This window comes from Chinchilla lanigera, unplaced genomic scaffold (genome assembly GCF_000276665.1).
Source record: "Chinchilla lanigera isolate Chin_1 unplaced genomic scaffold, ChiLan1.0 scaffold00037, whole genome shotgun sequence".
In the NCBI taxonomy this organism is placed as follows: domain Eukaryota; kingdom Metazoa; phylum Chordata; class Mammalia; order Rodentia; family Chinchillidae; genus Chinchilla; species Chinchilla lanigera.
In genome coordinates this window covers 4,241,543-4,260,684 of record NW_004955438.1, presented here as the reverse complement: position 1 = coordinate 4,260,684, position 19,142 = coordinate 4,241,543, and the positions used below count along the sequence as shown (strand labels likewise).

General features: G+C 34.7%; 1 protein-coding gene across 1 annotated transcript in view; it reads left to right on the top strand.

Annotated features, from left to right (window-relative positions):
• Positions 1–19,142, top strand: part of Cep128 (centrosomal protein 128kDa) — a 407,188-nt gene that overhangs the window by 341,075 nt on the left and 46,971 nt on the right. The window contains exon 21 of the mRNA XM_005390234.2: positions 11,550–11,573. Coding sequence (XP_005390291.1) covers positions 11,550–11,573 — 24 coding nt within the window. The remainder of the gene's footprint in view (positions 1–11,549; positions 11,574–19,142) is intronic.

Here is a 19,142-nt window from a genome sequence, read left to right as displayed (position 1 = left end):
TTTCATTTGAGTTGTCCAATTAATGATCCCTCCAAGACCATTTTTCAGAATGTATTGTTGCTTAAGTTCTCACTGTATGCAGATAGGCCTCAAACTTGCACCAAGTACCCATGTTAATCTATATTGTCTTCCACCTACTGATAACAATGGCAGTTGTGAAAAGCAATATTCTAAGTAATGACTACAGTATGCAACAAAGCTGGAAACAAATGCTTAACAATAATAATAACAACAACAATAGTTACCTCTCAGGTTAAAACAAATTTTTGGAGCCAGGGATATAGCTCAATGGTACAGCATCTGCTTGGCAAGTGCAAGGTCCTGAGTTCAATTCCTGGCACCAAAAGGAAAAAAAAAAACCAAATTTTCAATGACTTTGAAAGCAAATCTCTAAGTTTCTAAATATTTTCAGGACATTATTGAAACAAACTGATGTTCTTCTAGAAGTATCTCCCCTCCCAATCTCTACCTGATTTTCTACAATATAAAGAAATACTGTAGAGGATTTCCTCAGCCTGCCACCTTGAAAACTCGCATTTTGTTTCAGTTATTAACAAATAATTAGCATTTTGTAACTCTTGTCAAGATTGGGCTAAATTAGTCCCAAAGGGTAGAGATCTGAATATCAGAAGAGAAGGAAAAAAAAAATCATATCTGAGTGGTTAGTGAATAATGTTAATAGCTACAGAGAAAGTCTTTGTGTTGTGTACTGAACTGATTTTTCTAAATCTGCCATTCGTTCCTCACAGGAATCCTGTAAGGTAGATACTCTGTTCTCACTTTATAAGTAAGGACACTAAGCCTTGCTCAGCTCTTCAGTGGCAGGGCTAGGATTTAACATCTGTGCTACTACACATGCCTCAAGAGGTATCAAGAACAGAATTTCTAAACTGTTTTCCCCCCATGATTTATGTAAGTTCCTGGATTCTCTTTCTTTTAATTTTTTTTCCTTTTGTTATGATAAATATCAAATGTAATTAGAAAAATACTGACATTCTATCTCCTCAAAATAAGACTATAATAAACTACATAATTTTTAGAGTATATCAAGTAAGTCAGGTGTTACTGGAGACTTAAGATCGGTCAAGCTTGTTACTGCCTTTCTTCAAAAAAAACTTCAAAAGTACTATACTTACAAACCCTTAGACTCTAAGCTTACATATATAGGACAACTAGAACAATGTCAACTATATTTAGCTCCTAGTGGTGAGGAAGATTTTAATTCCTGTTGCAAGTGTATGAGCAATCCAGTAACCCCAAACACTTCTAGGAAGGAGAAGGGATCACTTTTCTTTTTCCATTCTGCACCTTTTCTTTTTGCTTATTCATCATGTTTTAAATAAACAGACTGAAGAAAGTTGTTATTAAAGCCCTCCTCAGGCTTCTTCAATTTCAGTTTTAAATCCAGTTCAAAATATTCTGGCCAAAATTAAAGGCAACATTAGAAGGTTTCCATAAATGTTAAATCAAGCAAGAAAGTGATAAAACCAAAATGAGCTAAGAAATGACTAATAAGCTTTTCCTTCTATATTTTTGTCTCTTTGTAATACTAATTGATGATTATTTTGTTTTTAAAAAAAGTTAACTCAAAAGTGCCCTTCTTTTTCAGTTTCTGCATTACACAGACTACATTTAACTTGGCAGAACTTTATTATTTACTTTTAAAAGCGTGAAGGTTTACTAACATGATAGTAAATAAAGTGTAATGTGTTAATATTTTTTATTTGCTTATAACATGAAGTGAACACTGTTACCTAGCAGAGATCCCAGGCCTGTGCTACATGGAGGTTGTAACTGAAGTCCCTAGTTTGCACTCTCACTCTTAGAGAAGAACAAGTACAATTGTCATATGTAAAACAGTAGTAAAAGGAAATAAGCCCTATGCAGGCTCTCTAGTAATGATAAGACCCAGAGGTTTACATCTGAAAGAACTGGGGGACAGCAGACTGAAGGTCTCATCTAGCTGCATGGTGTCCCAGCTATTTATGTTTAGATTTTTGTTATCTTTATCCTATCTTCTTCTATTTTCTTCATAGTATTTCCATGTGCTACAGCTTGCATAAAGTGAGACCCCGAAGAAGGTGAAATTGCAACTTATGAAAGGCATATGACAAAAATATAATCTTTTTTATTATGTAGTGAAATAAATATAAAAATTTATATAAATAAGTTTTTATTTGAACATTAAATGTTATGGTGATATAGTGTCTAAGTTATTACACTGTAACCTGATTTCCATTTAAAAGAGATTCTGGAATGATATATTGGAATATATAATTTAAACAAAGAAGTCCCAGGACAATTTTACCAGCGTAACTCTTAACCTGCATCATGCAAAAACACAAAATAGCTTTTGTGGTGAGAATAAAGTATTTATTGTCGGTTTGTCCATAAAATGGCACTGTCAGCATATGGTATTTCCAGAGATGCAACTCTTTCAGAGCTGTGAAACCATTAATTTGGTTTTAAGAGTTAATAGAGACTCCTTTGAGTCATGTGGACCTGCGTTATGTAATCATGATGGGACTTCAATATTATATGTTTTACAGTCTTTTTCTCTGGCTTTGAATGAAATTAACCTCCCACCAGGAATTTTTGTATTAGAGTTATGAACATATGATAACAATAACCAATGCCATTTTTGGCAATTAAATTTTCAATAAATAGTGTTGATATAAATATGACATTGGTAAATTAAAGAGATGTTTTCATTAACAACCACAGTGCACATACTGGCATCCCTTTTGTTTTGGATGTGAAAGAATCCTTTTCTGTCCCAGGATCTTTCATTGCTACCCCCTGCCCATAATACTTTCTCCAGCTTTCTCAGTGGCTGACTCATTTCCAGCCTTTAAGGTTCATCTCATCCGTTACGTGTTGATAAAGACTTAACCTGACCAGGTTTACTAGAGTAAACTTCCACCCTCACCCTCAGACACAGTTTGTGGGTATCTTATTTGTGTTTTTCTCATGCCCTTTGCATTGTAAACTCTAAACAAGTCCAAGAAGAATTTATCTTTCTGTTTGATCTACAAAGGAAGATCATGTCTAGCACAGTGCCTAACTCAGTATGTGCTGCATAAATGAGAATAAGGGGGTGAGAGAAAAATGGAAGCAAAGAGGAAGTAAGGAAAGAATGGAAGGAAAGGAGTAATGGTTGATAAAAGTAATGAATGACCAGAAGAAAGGAGCGGGGGAAGAGAGAGAGCGGTGGCGGGGGGAAGAAAGTAAAGAAAGAAGGAAAGAAGGAAGGAAGAAAGAAAGAAAGGGGTTCCTCCCTCCCTTTTGGCCTGGTCTGTATTTCACTTTATCTACTCCAGAAACCTGTAGGATTTTTTTCAGGGTGGTCTCTGTGAGACAAGAATTGTGAGGCAATTTTTATAGGGTAGCAATACCTTACAATTGGAGCCACCATACTTCCTGTAAAGGGCCTAATTCTGATATGTTCAATCAGCCTTCTGCTCCCTTGCAACAGCTTAATTCTGCGTTATAGCATGAAAACAGCAGTAGACAGTACATAAGCATTTGAGAAATGCAAATTAAAACAACACTGAGATTTCATCTCACCCCGGTAAGAATGACTATCATTAAGAGACAGTACATAAGCAAATAATCATACTGTGTTCCAATAAAGCTTTATTCATAGACACTGAAATTTGGATTTCATACAATTTTCACATTATGAAATATTATTCTTAGGTTGATTTTGTTCAACCAAGTTAAACTATAAAGACCATTTTAAATTCATGGCCCTGTAAAAATAGGTTGTTGGCTGAACTTGCTGATTCCTGAACAAATTTAATGGTGATCTGTTTTTTTAAAAGTTTCTCTTTTACAAGATGAACTGGCATAGGAGGAGTTCAAGAATAAATTTTTGAGTTCTACAGAGAATAAATTGCTGTTGGTAGAATTTAGAATAATTTGGCAGAGGGAAGGAAAGCATAACTTTGACTTTCCTAAACTTCTGCAGTCATGTTGCATCAGTGTTTCATTATCCAGGGGTAAGGTCATGAGTTCTGAGTAGCTTTTATTACTGGCTACAGATGCCCAGGTACAACTGTTATGAAGATACTATCTTCTTCTTCATTCCTTCATTTCTTTAGACTTTGGAATTGAGGATCAGTTACTTCTAGGATAATTTTGTGAAAGCAAGACAGTTGAGACAATTATTACTCTGTATGATCCTGAGAAGCAAAATGTTTTAAATTTCAAGTAATAATTTCTCTAAACTTTGTGAATTTAAGTAAAGAATTACTTGGGGAGCCATTTTAAAACTACTATATAATATCATTTTCTCTCAGTAAGAAATTTAAAATTTAGTTTGAAATTACTATATCCTTATTAGCGTTATTTTTATAGCTGTTACTATTTCCAGCACTTCCAGTTACTTTAAGATAATGGAGCTTTCCACCTCTTTCATAACTCACCTCTCTCTTAAACAGCCGAATCCACTGTTTAAACTTACATCCTGGGAAGACGGTAGTCAGACTGCAGTGAAAAATCAGAATGAAGCTCAATTTGAAGAAAAAGCAGTTAAGTATTTCATGGGTAGGAATATTTAGGATATTTGGAACTTAATAGTCAAATTCTTTCTGCTTTATTTTGGGTCATATGGGATAAGCTAGCTTTTAGTTATGTGTTCCAGAAGCACATCTAAAGAGGAAGTTTTGGGTGTGTTTTTTTTTTTTTTTCCTTTAGTTTTCTTAGTTTCTCACTGACTATCAGAAGGCAGGCGATCTGAGCTTAGTTTTAACTCCTTTAAGTCACCTTGCCCTTCCCTATCTGAGCATGTATTTTAGGAAGATTAATGGAAATTAATAATACAACTTTAATCTAATTGAAAGTGAATTAGGAATCTGGAAAAAACTATCTGAAACCAGCTAAATATATTATTTTAAAACTTTCTATTTACACCTTGAGTATCCTTATCAGCAGCCCCTGTAGTGTAGAATGTTGAGATAACTATACACAGAAGCACATGGAAAGAACATAGAAATGAAGGGTAAGAAAGTGTCTTTGAACATAATGTTCCTTGTGTTTTAATCTCTGAACAGTATTCCATGTAGATTATTGAAAGTGTCCAGAGGAAAGCATTTATTTCTGGAGGTGGACTAGTTGCTTATACCATTTAATGACTCGGCTGGGACCTGCTTAATAGTCAGAGATACGTGCTATAATTCAGTATTCAGGAGAAAGGACATTGGGCCAAAGTATTTCATAGTTTTCTGTGTGTGTGTGGTTTTTTTTTTTTTTCTTGTTTGTTTATTTGTTTGTTTTTGCATATTCTTTACCAAGAAGCCCAGGTGACATGTGCCCTTGAGGGAAACAAAGATGACAACCTCAGCATAGACTAGCAATATGGGGGGGCTGTCAGAGACACACCCCTTTGTATATGAGAAAAGGGAGGCATGCCCCATTCTCCACAAATCCTGACACAACTTGGTCATGAATTGTGCCATAATCCCTATTGCAATACTCATACGGTTTGTATAGGAGTTCAGAGAATGTTTCTCCAATATCTGACTCACAACTGGACACATGTTCTACTTTTTGAAATGTAAATCCGTGGAAAAACTGTAGTATGTGTTAGCTTCTGTGTTCCTGGGTTTTTTCCTACTACTTGCCTCCTGCTCCTATATATCTTTTTCAGAACAGTCAGTCTTAGAAATTATATTGATATCATTTACATTGCCTCTGATCACCATTGTAGTCTTTATTATATCTACAAATAATTTTTCAGTTGTTTTCCAATCTAGGTGTCACTCACTAAAGAAATGCTTCTGTTACCTGGTACTCGCAAGTTCACTGTGGCATTGGGCAGTCCCAAGAGAAAGATCATTTTATGTCTTTCGCAGTTTATTTTGCTTGTCACATTCTGTAGATACTAACCTACATGTGCACTGTGCTTTGAAGGAAGAATCTTGCGTGATTCTTCATTTTAAACAACCACCAAAACATCCCATTGCTTTGCAGTCTGAAATGTAAAGTAAGTATCAGACTTTTTAGTGTTAGTTTCATAGTGTTTTGGGAAAAGTCTTTACTTCTCCTTGCAAGTTATACTTTCCAGACTGAAATCTGTTGAGACAAAACCAGTGGAGCTCCATTCACCCATCTTGCATTTCCTACCCTACAAGCCCGTGCACATGTCCCATTTCTGCATTTTCCTTACAATAGGTACAAATCATATCCTACTTCAGTTTAGGTACAAACACAGTACCTAAACCAGTGTCAAACTCAAGTGTGATGGTCAGCAACAGTCTTTTAACAACAAAACCACAAATGCAAATGCAAGTCTGAGAATACAGGAGAAGAATCCACAGAGAAACACCTGGCTGTCGCTCAGTTGTCTGTCACAGCAGTGGCAGTACCTGCAATAGAGAATATATGGAAAAGTGGATAAGATACTGTTTTTAAACATTGTATGTTTTTAAAAATTGTACTTGTTTCTACTTCTAGTTCTCCCAGGGAACACAGAGTAAAGAGCTGGTACCAAATATTATTAGATACCTTCTGTAGGCCAGGACATGATAAACAGACTCTTCTTGACCACTCAGAATATTGCGAGTTTGATGGACAACTTTTTGAGACAAAGTCTTGATTATTTGCTCTAAGAGTTTTTTTTTTTTTTCTTCGATATTTAGTTTTGTTGTTTTGGACCCTGACACAGGTAATTTGCAAAAGGTACCTAAGCAGCTAGTGCAGTAAGTTTTAAAATACTGACTACAGGTAACTGTTGGTGGCTAAATTAACACCGAATGACTGGGAAACCAGTGCAGGCTCCACTAATACCAGTCAACCCAAAGCTTTTTAAAGTCAAGAATAACTGACTATTAGTAGATATCAGTGAAATCTCATGTATAAATCATTGATGGATTTGGTATATTCAAAGCCAGTTTAAGCCATTATAATGCTTTTTTAATGTTACTACATTGACAGTGCAATTTTATTTCTTCATTGTACTTTAATTTATTTTTAACTGCTACATAAAATGCTCATTTTTTATTGATGGTCAGTAAAGGCCATCTTTCTTTCTTTTTACTACCTTGAAGTTTGGGAACAATTATATTTGAAATTACTTCTATGTCCTTTAATTATTAAAAAAATGACTAGCACATTATTACATGTAATGGAGTGCTATGGGGAAATGCCCAGAAGAGAAAAGGTACATGCTTTTTGTCTTGGATTCAGTATCCTTTATGTAGGAAGAAGCAAGTGAAGTATGAGTGTGGATTGCAGAGTTGACACTGACAGAAGAAGACCTCGCAGTGTTCTCTTTGGATGAACCTGAGTACATTTTTCTTCTGGACTAGAGGCTTGTGCTTTCAGAACAGCATGGGAAGACGTCTTCACTGTCAATATTTCTTTTTTTTGAAAATTATATGTTCATCATGATCCTTCAATCCCAGAGATATTTTGAAATTTATTTTGTACTCTTAAAGCTTCTTAGACTAGGAAAGGATAGAAATTCTTGTTATATTTTTATGCCAGTGTTGCCCTCATATGCTAATGATATATTAAAAGCATTCTTTAAAAAGACTGCATTATTGTGATAAAGTCACTAGACCTGTTCAGCTCTATTTACCAGAGGCAAAAGAATTCTGATTATTTAGACCTATAAGATTCTAATTCATCTCATAGCAGAGATGGCTGTGTCAGTATGCCTAATTGATTGGTTCTTCTGAATCAAATCAAATATTAATGATCAGGTATTCAGATAGCAACGATCCATTTCACGCTCATTTCCTAACTTAGCCTACACATATTTGCCCATCTCCAGTGATGCTAATGAATTTGCCTTGGTTGATTTCTAAGTTCTAATGTATGCTTCATTGTGACCAAGGAGCAAATGAGTATTTATAGTTCACGGCAGGTTACCAACCTAATCATAAAAAGTTAAAATACATTTTAATAGTAGATATGCTTTACATTTCTCCCAAAATACAATTCTCCCTACTTGATCAGGTAAGCCCACAATAAATTAAGACATGCTGTCTAGCCACAAATTATGTATAATACTTATTACTAAGAATTAACTACCATATTAACACTGTGCTTTTAACTCAGTAACTACGTGGACTACGTGTGCAATCATTTAAGAGTAAACGTTAAAAATCTTATTTGTTGCCACTGTAAATGTTATCTAACTTTCCCTCACTAAGAATTAAAAAACAGTGGAAAAGGGAATTTCTAATCTCAGAAAAACAGTGGCGACAATGTAGGCTTTATCCTCTCTAAAAATTTTTTTCAAAATGCTTAAAAGAAGTTTCCCTTTTGGTTAAATTTCCACCCCCATGTAGAGTTCCATATTTTTACTTCTGGCCTGAACTGTTGCGATTTTTTCATTCCTTGTTACTAGTGTTATCTAGAAACATTCCATGAAGGAGAATTTTTAAGCAAATTGGCTTAAAAATAATACTGTATTTGAGTAAGAGTTTCACATCTTATTTTAGATACTGTATTTGGAGGAAAAGAACTTGGAAGTCTATGGGAATGCTTCAGAGTCTGTATTTGCCTTACAAGTGCACACATAATTGTGTGTGTTGTGTATAATACACACTTTCCTGGGGAGACTCTTACGAAGTCCATAACTGTAATGATAAGAGCCACCAATTTATTAAATCAATCTCAGATATCATGATTAGTGTGATACCTTCGTTTCTCATGGAGGTTGTCTTTTCTATATGAGCCTCTACCCTCTTTCCATGCCCTAACAATAGTGTTTTTTCCTGGATCCAGGCTAGGAAATGGGGGGGTCTCAGGGAAGGGAGTGTTGAACCTGCAGGTGGAGCTGGAAGATAAAATCCATTATAGTTCACTCTCTCCTTAAGAAAGAAAAAGAAAAAACCCTCCACTATTCCAGCGCTAGGTAGGCTAGAGAAGCCTGTGAAAGATGTAAACAAGTTTGCTGTTACTGTTCATTCTAGAACATAGATGGGCATTTTTTGACGAACTGTATCAGAGCCACAATATTGACTTAAATTTCTTCTGTTTTACTAACAGTAACATGAAAGAAAATATGCAGATACAATAGCCTAATTCTTTTATATACAAATATATAACTAATTGATCTGTAAAAAAGATTTCAACTACAACCACTTTTTCAAAATATATTTCTTAAATTTTAAAATCACTTAAAAATATTAATAGTTCCTTTTTATTTGTACTCTACAACTAAAACTTAAAACCTCTACAATTTAGACAAAGCTTACTTAATTGATTTCAGTGGCTGGTATCTTATCAACCATTGCTGAATGACAAATTGAATTATTGAAATTTAGATCAATGAGCTGAATTGTCTGTTTCTCCTATTTCTTTTTTAGAAAAAAAATTCATTTTTTTCATTAAATGTTATCTCAATATCACTTTGGGAAAAACTAGGTTATAGACAAACAGGAGAAGTAGATTTTATTTGAATATTATTTAGTAGCTTTTGGTTTTCATCAAATGGTGTTGTGTAGACCGTTTGAACCCATAATCTTATAGGCTATGTACACATTTCTTTTAATGTCATTTAATAAATTAAGTAAAACAGATATTTTTAACATAAATTGTAATATCAGTCTATCTTTGGCAAATGCCATGTGAGAATTAAAACAGAATTCAATTCAGTTTTACTATTTTGACATCATGTGAAGTCATCAATTCTAAACCAGCTCTATGTGGGCTCTTAAAATATGCTAATCCTAAATAAGATCAGCCTGCAAACCCATGGTCTGGGGAAATCTTAAAGCCCAAAAAGGGGCTGTAAATATTTTGAGCCTTTCACGATGTTCATATAAACTGTCCAAAGGCTATTTATGTCTCTATAGGGTAGTTAATGAGGTTCTCTTCAATCTGCAAAGGATGATAAAGCATTGTTGATGGTTTTATTCCAGATGTGTTGTGAGTAAGAAGGCTGGTAACAACAGAACAAAGCTCCCTTGAGGCATCACGTGAATTTATTATAAAGCATTCAAATGTGACAGTATACAAGTTACCAATGAAATAGCAGTTATTTTAGGAAAACTATGGGGGCAAGAATGAGGACCTCCCATGTATGCCAAAATAATGTAACTAAACAGACTCCTTTGCTAAAAACAATCTGCTTTGGGGTGATTTTGCATAATATATTTATTTAACACGTGCCTGCATAGTTAAATGTGCACAGGATAGAAATGCTAAACCCCGTTTCTCACTCTAAGAATTGGAGGTCTGGTTGCAGAAGACTTCAGAGGTGAGGCTTCTGTTTTACATCCAGGGGAGGCTCTAGTTCACTCTGCTCCTAAGCACTTGTAAGTGCCGGTGAGTCCCTGCAGGGCCACCAGAGAGCTGGGTGAGGCCTTTTCATCCCTCCTTACTTCTTATGGTAAACGATTAATTTGATTAAACAAACAAAAATCCAGATCCCACAGATTTCCCACAATTGCTTAGAATAATAGAAAAGAAAGCTTAAATGATCTTGACCTCCCTAGAAGAAATCACTTTCCTTTTTTTAAATCTTTAGGCTTTCTTTCAAATTCAGATATAAAAATTTTTTTCTTAGTACATAATGATTACATTTATTGTGGGGAGTTTGTATATGTACACAACACATCCTAAGTCTTTTTCTTCCTCTAGCCCTCTGATCCCTCCCTGCTCCCTTTGTTGGTTTTGGTTTTTGGAGGCAAGGCCTGGCTATGTAGTACAGCCTGGCCCTGAACTCTTGCCTCAGCCTCCCAGGTGGTAGGATTACAGGTGAATTTTTTTTTTTTTTTTTTTTAATTGGGAAACTAATTCTTTTCCACAGTTCTGGAAGAAATTGAGACTATAACTATTGAGTTGAAAATACAGTCATTTTCTTGATCAGTTAAGTTTTTAAACAGTGTTGTCAGTGACCCCTTTTATTTTGTTATTGTTTTTGTTTTGTTTTTCTTCCGGTACCAGGAATCGAACTCACGACCTTGCGCTTGCCAGGCAGGCGCTGTGCCGCTGAGCTAAATCCCCAGCCCCTCAGTAACCCCTTTTAAAACCAATATTTCTGTAACCCCGGTAAGATGCTTTAGATAATGCAGGCCTGCTTGGGTTCAGGAATGGTGCATGTCAATACTTTATTTATTTTCTTGCCTTGTTTTGAGTAATGATGTATGTATTAATTTGATTTAATGAAGTCATACTTTTATCTGAATTTTACCTTCAAGATCACATTGTTACTGTCTACCTAGTGAGAAAGTATATGCTAACTTTCATTTTGAAATCACTAATATTAGTGTATTGAAGTTTATCTAATATTTATGTATCTCTAAAGGTAAGTTTAATGATACAAAAATGGTGAAATCTGTTCCTTTCAGTACCTGGACCTTAATTTATATGTAATGTTAAATTGAACCCTAACGCCAGATAAATTAGAAAAAATATGGTGATTCTTTCATGGCTATCTTCTGTTCCACAAGATCATTCTGAGTATTCATTTTTTACAGTTGTATAATGATTACATAAATTATTATAACGGGGTAAATTGAAAACCTGCAAAATGAGTAAACATGTAATAATTTTTTGTAGTTTTATAATTATATATTATGCTTTATTTGCAGGACCGTGTAAATGCATTAGAAATGGTAAGTTGGGGATTTTCTTTCTTCTTGTATTAGAATTAGTACTGTCTCCTGATAAGGATTTCAGAGCACAGCGAAGAAAACAGTTCCAAGAAGCATTTCTAAAATTTCTGCTAAGATTAAAGGGAGAAAGGAGCTAAAATATTTTTGAAAGGTATGTGGGTACAGACATTTTAAATGGGGGAAAAAGTGAATGTATTTAAGTGGTCACTGCTTTCTCAAGACTGATATGCCAAGATGTACTAATTTATGGAAAACGTGATTCATTTAAATATAATCCATACCTTGCATATTTCTGTATTTCATGGTTATGAAAAAGATTAGTTAATAAGAAACTGAGGGGCTGGGGATTTAGCTCAGCGGCAAAAGCGCCTGCCTGGCAAGCGCATGGTCGTGAGTTCGGTTCCCGGTACCGGAGAAAAACAAAAAACAAAAAACAAACAAAAAAAAAAAAATAAGAAACTGAGATGAGGATGCTGTTCATACTTTGAAATGTACTTTTTTTGATGTTCACATTATTTTCCTTGTTTTTATCAGTATCCAAGAAATAATTACAGCCTGATCATTTTTCTAAATGATCTTACTTGTAGGAATCTAGTGTGAGAAAATAGTTTTTGGGTGCATAGATATAAAAACTATATCCTTCAATATTTATTTGAAATTTTTTTTTAATTAAAGAAGAGAGGCAAATTTATTGTTTGACAGTGAATAGGTAAAATATGGAATTTCCACCCCGTGTGCCGGAATGATTATAGAAAGAGCTTAGGTGTGTCACACACCTGTGGTCCAATCATTTCCCTAGCTATGGCAGCACGGGGCTTTGGAGGGCCGTGTAGATAAAAATAGATATAAACTCCAATAGATTGTTAGACAGGAGCTATGGGTTGTGATTTCATTACTTTCTACTTTTAATAGCATGGCAATCTTTAAAAGAAAAAATTTTATAAATATAGCTCTGGTACTTTTTTTTGGTAGTGGGGATTGAACGTAGGACCTTCAAACTAAGATATATCCCAACCATTTTTATGTTTTTATTATTATTATTTTGAGTTAGGGTCTAAGTTACCCAACTTGGGCTTGAACTTGGCAATCACCCTGTCTCAGCCTCTTAGCTATTTTACTTCTATAAATATTTTTGTAATAATAACTGCAAATTGGAAGAACATTAAAATAATTGTGCTTATTACCTTATGAAATACTGTGCAGTTGTAATGAGTCATATTTTCAAAAAAGTAAAGATTGCCATGCTACTATGTAATATCAGTAATATCAGTTTATCTGGAAAAAAAATGGAAAAAAAAGTATGAAAACATGGAAATATGATGCAAATACTAAATATGTATATTTTTGCATTTTAAAATGCCTTTAAGAAAATCCATAAATACATAGATTTGTTTTCTGGGGTTTTGTTTTTGTTTTTGAGACAGGGTATTGCAATGCAGTTCAGGCTGCCTTTGAACACATTAGTAGCCCAAACTGGCCTTGAATTTATGGACATCCTCATGCCTCCGCCTTCCAAGTGCTAGGGTTATAAGTGTGCATTGCCACAGCCATCTTACATAAAATACTAAGATAATGTTGAAAGTAGTGGTGATTGTATATTTTTATTTTTTACTTTTTGGTCTTTTTTTTTTGAGACCGGGTCACACTATGCAGTTCAGGCTGGCCTTAAGGTTACTTTGTAGTCCAGGTTGGCCTCGAACTTGCAAGGATCCTCCTGCCTCAGCCTCCCAAGTGCTAGGATTACAGGCGTACACCACCACATCTGGCTCTTTGTATATTTTTAGTGAGCAAGAAAAAATAATAATCCTTTAAACTATAAGGCTACTAAATAAGGTGTTTAGTTTATAAGTGTGAGGAATGGAAATATGCTAATAGGGCATATTTTTGTAAGCAAGTGATTTTGATTGACACTGTACAGACCCTACTAGGCAAATAACTTATTCCTTAGATTTAACTGAGCCATTTGGAAAGTACACTGACCTTCTGAGTTTCAGTATGATGGCACTGCAGGTGAATAAGATGTTTAGTGTTTCTCTACATGTATTTTACTTACCCTTAGGAATGTCTTGCCAACAAGATTTGGCTTGAAAGTTAAATACCATTTTTAAAAATATGAAGTGAAAACAGATTTTTTGAGTTTGAGGAGCTGGATTCACTGTACAAAAAGCCATTTACAAGTGGCAAATTACATCTTTCTTGAGTCCTACATCTGTATAAATCTTTAAAGTTGTAATGACTGTTCAGGTTGTGGGAACATGTGGGAGAAGGTACACATGAAAATATATAGGACCAAACAAGCCTTAGGGTATTGCTATCATTTTGAAAGTGCCACTTACTTATTGAATTACATGAACTATACCAATGTAATACGTGAAAATAAAAATTATATCAACAAAAATCTATAACCTTATTTGTATTTGCCAGTGTTTTCATAATGACTTTACTAACAAAGCAATGTACAACAGAATCTTAAGTGTCCTACTTTAAGGGTTGCCCTAGGATTCAAAGTAAAAATTAAAAATAATCATGAGAAAGATAAAACCGATTTTTTACAGTAAGTTTTTTACATTAGCAGTTTTCTCAAGATAGTTTTAATTTAAAATAATTATCATAAGTAAAACTATAAAAATTAAAATGCTCAGTAATGATATAATGTTCCAATATTATGAAGTCCTTTGGCTTCACATGGCATTATAAGGAGCAGTTGGTAGACTATTCAACTGGTAAAGTATTTTATAGTTCATAAAATCAAATATGCTGAAAGCAATCTCAAGATCATTTATTATTCTCTTACAACTCAGCACTTAAGCTGTATGAAAATGTTGGTGGTCCACATTTGGTGGAGCTGGGATTAAGAGAGCATGAGGTGTTGCAAGGAGCGTATCTATCATGGTGATACAAATATGGGAGGGTTTGAAATTTTATCCTTTCATTAGGGATATTTAAAATAGATTGCTGTAAAAGTTCAGATAGCTATAATACCTGGAAATAGCACAGTCTTTGCATCATAATGAAAAACTTGCTTTGGTTGCCACCATTTGTCCCTGCTTAGTGGGCAGGGACTTGTGTTCATTTTTCCTCCTCTTTCACCTTTCCCTCTCCTTCCCTTGGTAGCAGGTAAACTCCTTGGCTTAGAAATTGCTTTTCATTTGTATCTGAATCCCAAGGCTCTGTCAAAATTCATGACAGATCGTGGACTTTCAATAAACATTTGTAAGAGCTGGGATGTAGTTCATTGTGAAGGTCCTAGTTGAGTCCCCCGTACATACTGATAAATTAAAATATATATATATATATATATATATATATATATATATATATATGTATGTACACACACACACAAATATTCATAGAATTTTGTGCTAAATGTATCTTACCCTCATATAAGACTGTACTTAGCATTATAGTTATGAACTATCATTCTAATAGTTTGCAGTAGTGCATCAATTTATTCTTTATTTCCTTGACTTTCTGGTCTGTACTATATAGTATTTGATATTTCACAAACCTATTAATCATCTTCACTAAAGTTTACCATGCATTTTCTTGGCAAAGAATCACTTTCAGGGAAAATACAGCAAGTCGGTCCCCCAAATAAAGCTCATTGATTGATTAGCTGGAGAAAAGTCTTGAGAGCTCCCACTCATGGGCAGTTGGTGGGACTCAGCAGTGGATATTTACTGGGCAGTGGACAGTGTAAGGTACTGTGCTGACACTAGGAGGAGAGGAGAGAAACAAACTCTGATCAGTGCCCTCAGAGACCGTGTGCTCAAATTGAGAAGTCACTGATAAAAATAAATTAGTGGCTTAAGGTAAAAGTATACTACACAACACATTCATGAAATAGTATGTATTTCAGTAGAAGAAAACCAACTAAAATAAATAAAACATCATGGTAACCCAGGTTTATCATGAAAATCATGGATTTTGAAGTTTGAGGACATACTGAGGAGTTTAGTTTTCCTGTGAAATCTGAGCAATCAGTAATGTCAGGTAGAATGAGCCAGAGAAGACTGGCAATGTGAACAGAACTTCACAAAGGATTTTTTTTTGTACCAGGAATCGAACTCATGACCTCAGGCTTGCCGGGCAAGCGCTTATGGTGCTGAGCTATGTCCCTGGCCCAGCAAAGGATTTTTTGAAATAATATTTTTACAAAGGTAAAATTATGATTCTCATATAATTATAAAATGAAACCTTGACATATAGCTTTCTTTAACACACTAGTTAATGAGGAGGAGTAAAACTGACTTAAAAGAACACTCAAAGAGCTCTACATACACTGTATAAGGACTGAAGAGTGATACAATTAATGTCAAATTGAGGCAAATTTGGCTTCTTCCACAGTGAAAAAGGGAAATTGATTGAAACTCACCAGGCGAAATTTATTGCCTATCAACAAGAGTCATGTGCGCTGCCATCAGTTATCTGTAAACTCTGAGTTGTAAATAACTCGAAGATGGTGACAGGTAAAGCAGTCTCATAGAGTCAGAAAAGCTGGAAAGGTATGCTAGGAAAAAACTAGTTTTCTATTGAAGATACTTAATATGTTTTTGTTTTAATTCAAAGAGACAGTGTATGTAAAGTTTTGGGAGAATAATAGAAGATATCTAGTGTTTTGAAAATGAACCAGGGGATTGGGATTTCGTATTAGTTCCCTTCACTGAGAAACTGTACCCAAAACATGCAACTGAAAGGACGGGGTTATTTTGGCCCACAGATTCATTGGATGCAATCCATGTGGGTGGCTCCAAGGCAGAAATGGCATAGCGAAAGCCCTGGGGAGAAGTGGGGATAAACACGAGCCAGGAAACAGACAGAGTAAGGTGAGGAGCCAGGTACAGAGTACACCCTTCGGATTCACTCCCCACTGATATGCCCCCTTCTTCGAGGCCCCATCTCTGAACGTGACACTGGGGGACATTTAGATCTAAAGTGTTAACAGATTTGACTTTCGGTTATCGGAGAACAAATGGGTTTTTGCCGGTAAATTCTGGCTACTGAAAACTTGTCCTGGAGAATTCTGATTGCCCTTTTGGAAAAAGTATTGTGGCCAGTGTATTTTCTATCATCTGCACTGCAGGGGTGCAGATGCAGAGGGGTCTGTGCCATGGAAAGCTTTTATTTAGGGACTGTGCTGTAAAGAGATACAAATGCAGTGGCCCTGTGCAGGACAGAGTAGAGTTGGAGGGACTGCATGTGACAAGGGGGTGGGGCATCGTGGAGGTAATTGAGCTTTAGAAATGTGCTGGGAAAACTAGGAAATGGGACGTCTCATGCCAGAAAGACAGAGATAAAGTGACTCTGTGCTTTAGAGAAAGGAAATAATAAACTTGATAAATGAGGAGTGGAGGGAGAAAGGAAATAGACACTTCAATAAGAAAGTAAAGAAGTGAAAGGGAGTATGCGATGGAAATTCAGTTTTTTGTATCACCTCTCAAATCTGACTGTATTTTCATTTTCGTTAACACCATGATAATTTAGATGCCCATATTTTATAAAGATAAGCATGACTTTGTTAATAGAGAAACCCCCAAATAAAAATGGATTAAGATCAAAATTAATTTTTCTTATGTAATAGTCCACATGTAAATGAGCCATGGCAGGTATGGTGTCAATACCACATAAGGAAACCAGGCTCTTTCTTTTTGTTCTGCCCTCCTCAGAATATTGCTTCCTCTGCACAGTCAGTGCCATTCCACCTCTGACCATTGTGTTTGTATTATAACTAGAGAAAAGAAAGAAAAGGAAGGCATGCAATATCTCGCTAATGAAAGTTGGAAGTTGCACATAGGTTCTGTTGATGTTTGTGGAACTGAATGTTGTTACGTGGTGAAATAGATCTTGAAGATTAAAAAAAATAATCAGGTGAACCACAAACATTTAGAAATTTCAAAGCAGTCCTCTACATAATTCACAAGTCAAAAAAATCACAGTAGAAATGATAAAATATATAGAACTAAAAGATAAAAGTATAATATGTTAAAATGCATGTAATGCAGCAGCAGCATTTGAGGGCAATTTAAAGACAAATGCTTATGTTAGGAAAGAAAAGATAAAATAGTAAACCTAATGAAAACAAAAGAAAGGAAAAAATAGAAAAAACATTAGAAATAAATGAATTAAAAAGCAAACATGCAGTGGGGGCCAACAAAAACTAGGGCCAGTTATTTTACCAACTGATTTGATTTTATTAACCTACCCCACAAAAAAGACCACTGTCTATTATGAATGGAAAAGAGGATATAACTACAGATCTTGGAAAATTTAATCACAGAGGTGAGTGTAACCGAAATTCTAGAAAAATATAATTTGCTAAAACTAAGAAGAAATAGCATGAATAGCCCATGACTGAATATGTTTAATCAATAATTTTAATCAATTAAAATTTTCTCTGAAAAGGGCCACCAAACCCAACTAATTTTACAAATCAGTTTTAGCATATGTGCCAGGAACAGATAGTTTGAGTTTTACAAAAAGTTCTCCAGAGACCAAAAAAGACTATGCCTAAATCCTATTATGAATTGACATAACTTAATGGTAGAAAAACAAAGTATCAGTAAAAGAAACTTCTACCGTCTTATTCATTAACATGAATGAAAAATATAGCAATTTGTGTTTCATATAATACATACAAATGTATAAAAAGAATGATTTAGTCATGAAGCAACTGAATTTATTCCATGAATTGAAGTCACTGTTTGGTTCCAAAATTAATGTACTTCAATATAATGACAGATTAAGAAGTAAAATTTGATAAGGTCATCTCAGTAGATGGTTAAGAAGCATTTATGAACAGCACCATCACCATCATCCTCATTGCCCATGTTATGGCAAATTAAGAGTTGAAGGAAACTTCCTAAGTCTGATAAAAGCCGTGTAGAAAAAAATCTGTGGCAAAGTACAGCTTAGCATTGAAATTTTGAAAGTCTTCCTTTAAGACCAGGAACAAACAAAAGTGTTCCATTCCAAAGTTATTTTAGATACACTGCAGGCAAACCTATTCACTGCAAAAAAACCTATCATTATTTGCAAATGGTATTGTTTAAAAAAACTACCATTATTTGCAAATGGTATTGGAAAATTAGTATTTACCTATAGCTATATTAATTTAGTTCAGTAAAGGGGAAATTTTTTTGAGAAGCAGTTTTGCTCTAAATTTTGTTGAGTCAATATTTTGTCTCTCTATATATACATTTTTGTTATAGAGAAAGATAAAGTGTTAATGAGATTGAAAGGAAAGGAATTCTCCCCAACTTATTCCTGGAGGCAAGTATTATCCTGATACCAAAACCAGAGAAAGATCCAATGAAAAAAGAGAACTACAGGCCGATCTCCCTAATGAATATAGATACAGAAATTCTCAGTAAAATACTAGCAAGCAAAATACAACAAATCATCAAGAAGATTATACGCCATGACCAAGTGGAATTCATACCAGGAATGTAGGGATGGTTCAATATATGCAAATCAATTAACATAATATACCATGTCAATAGAGCCAAGGACAAAAATCACATGATCATCTCCACCGTTGCAGAAAAAGCCTTTGATAAAGTCCAACACTTA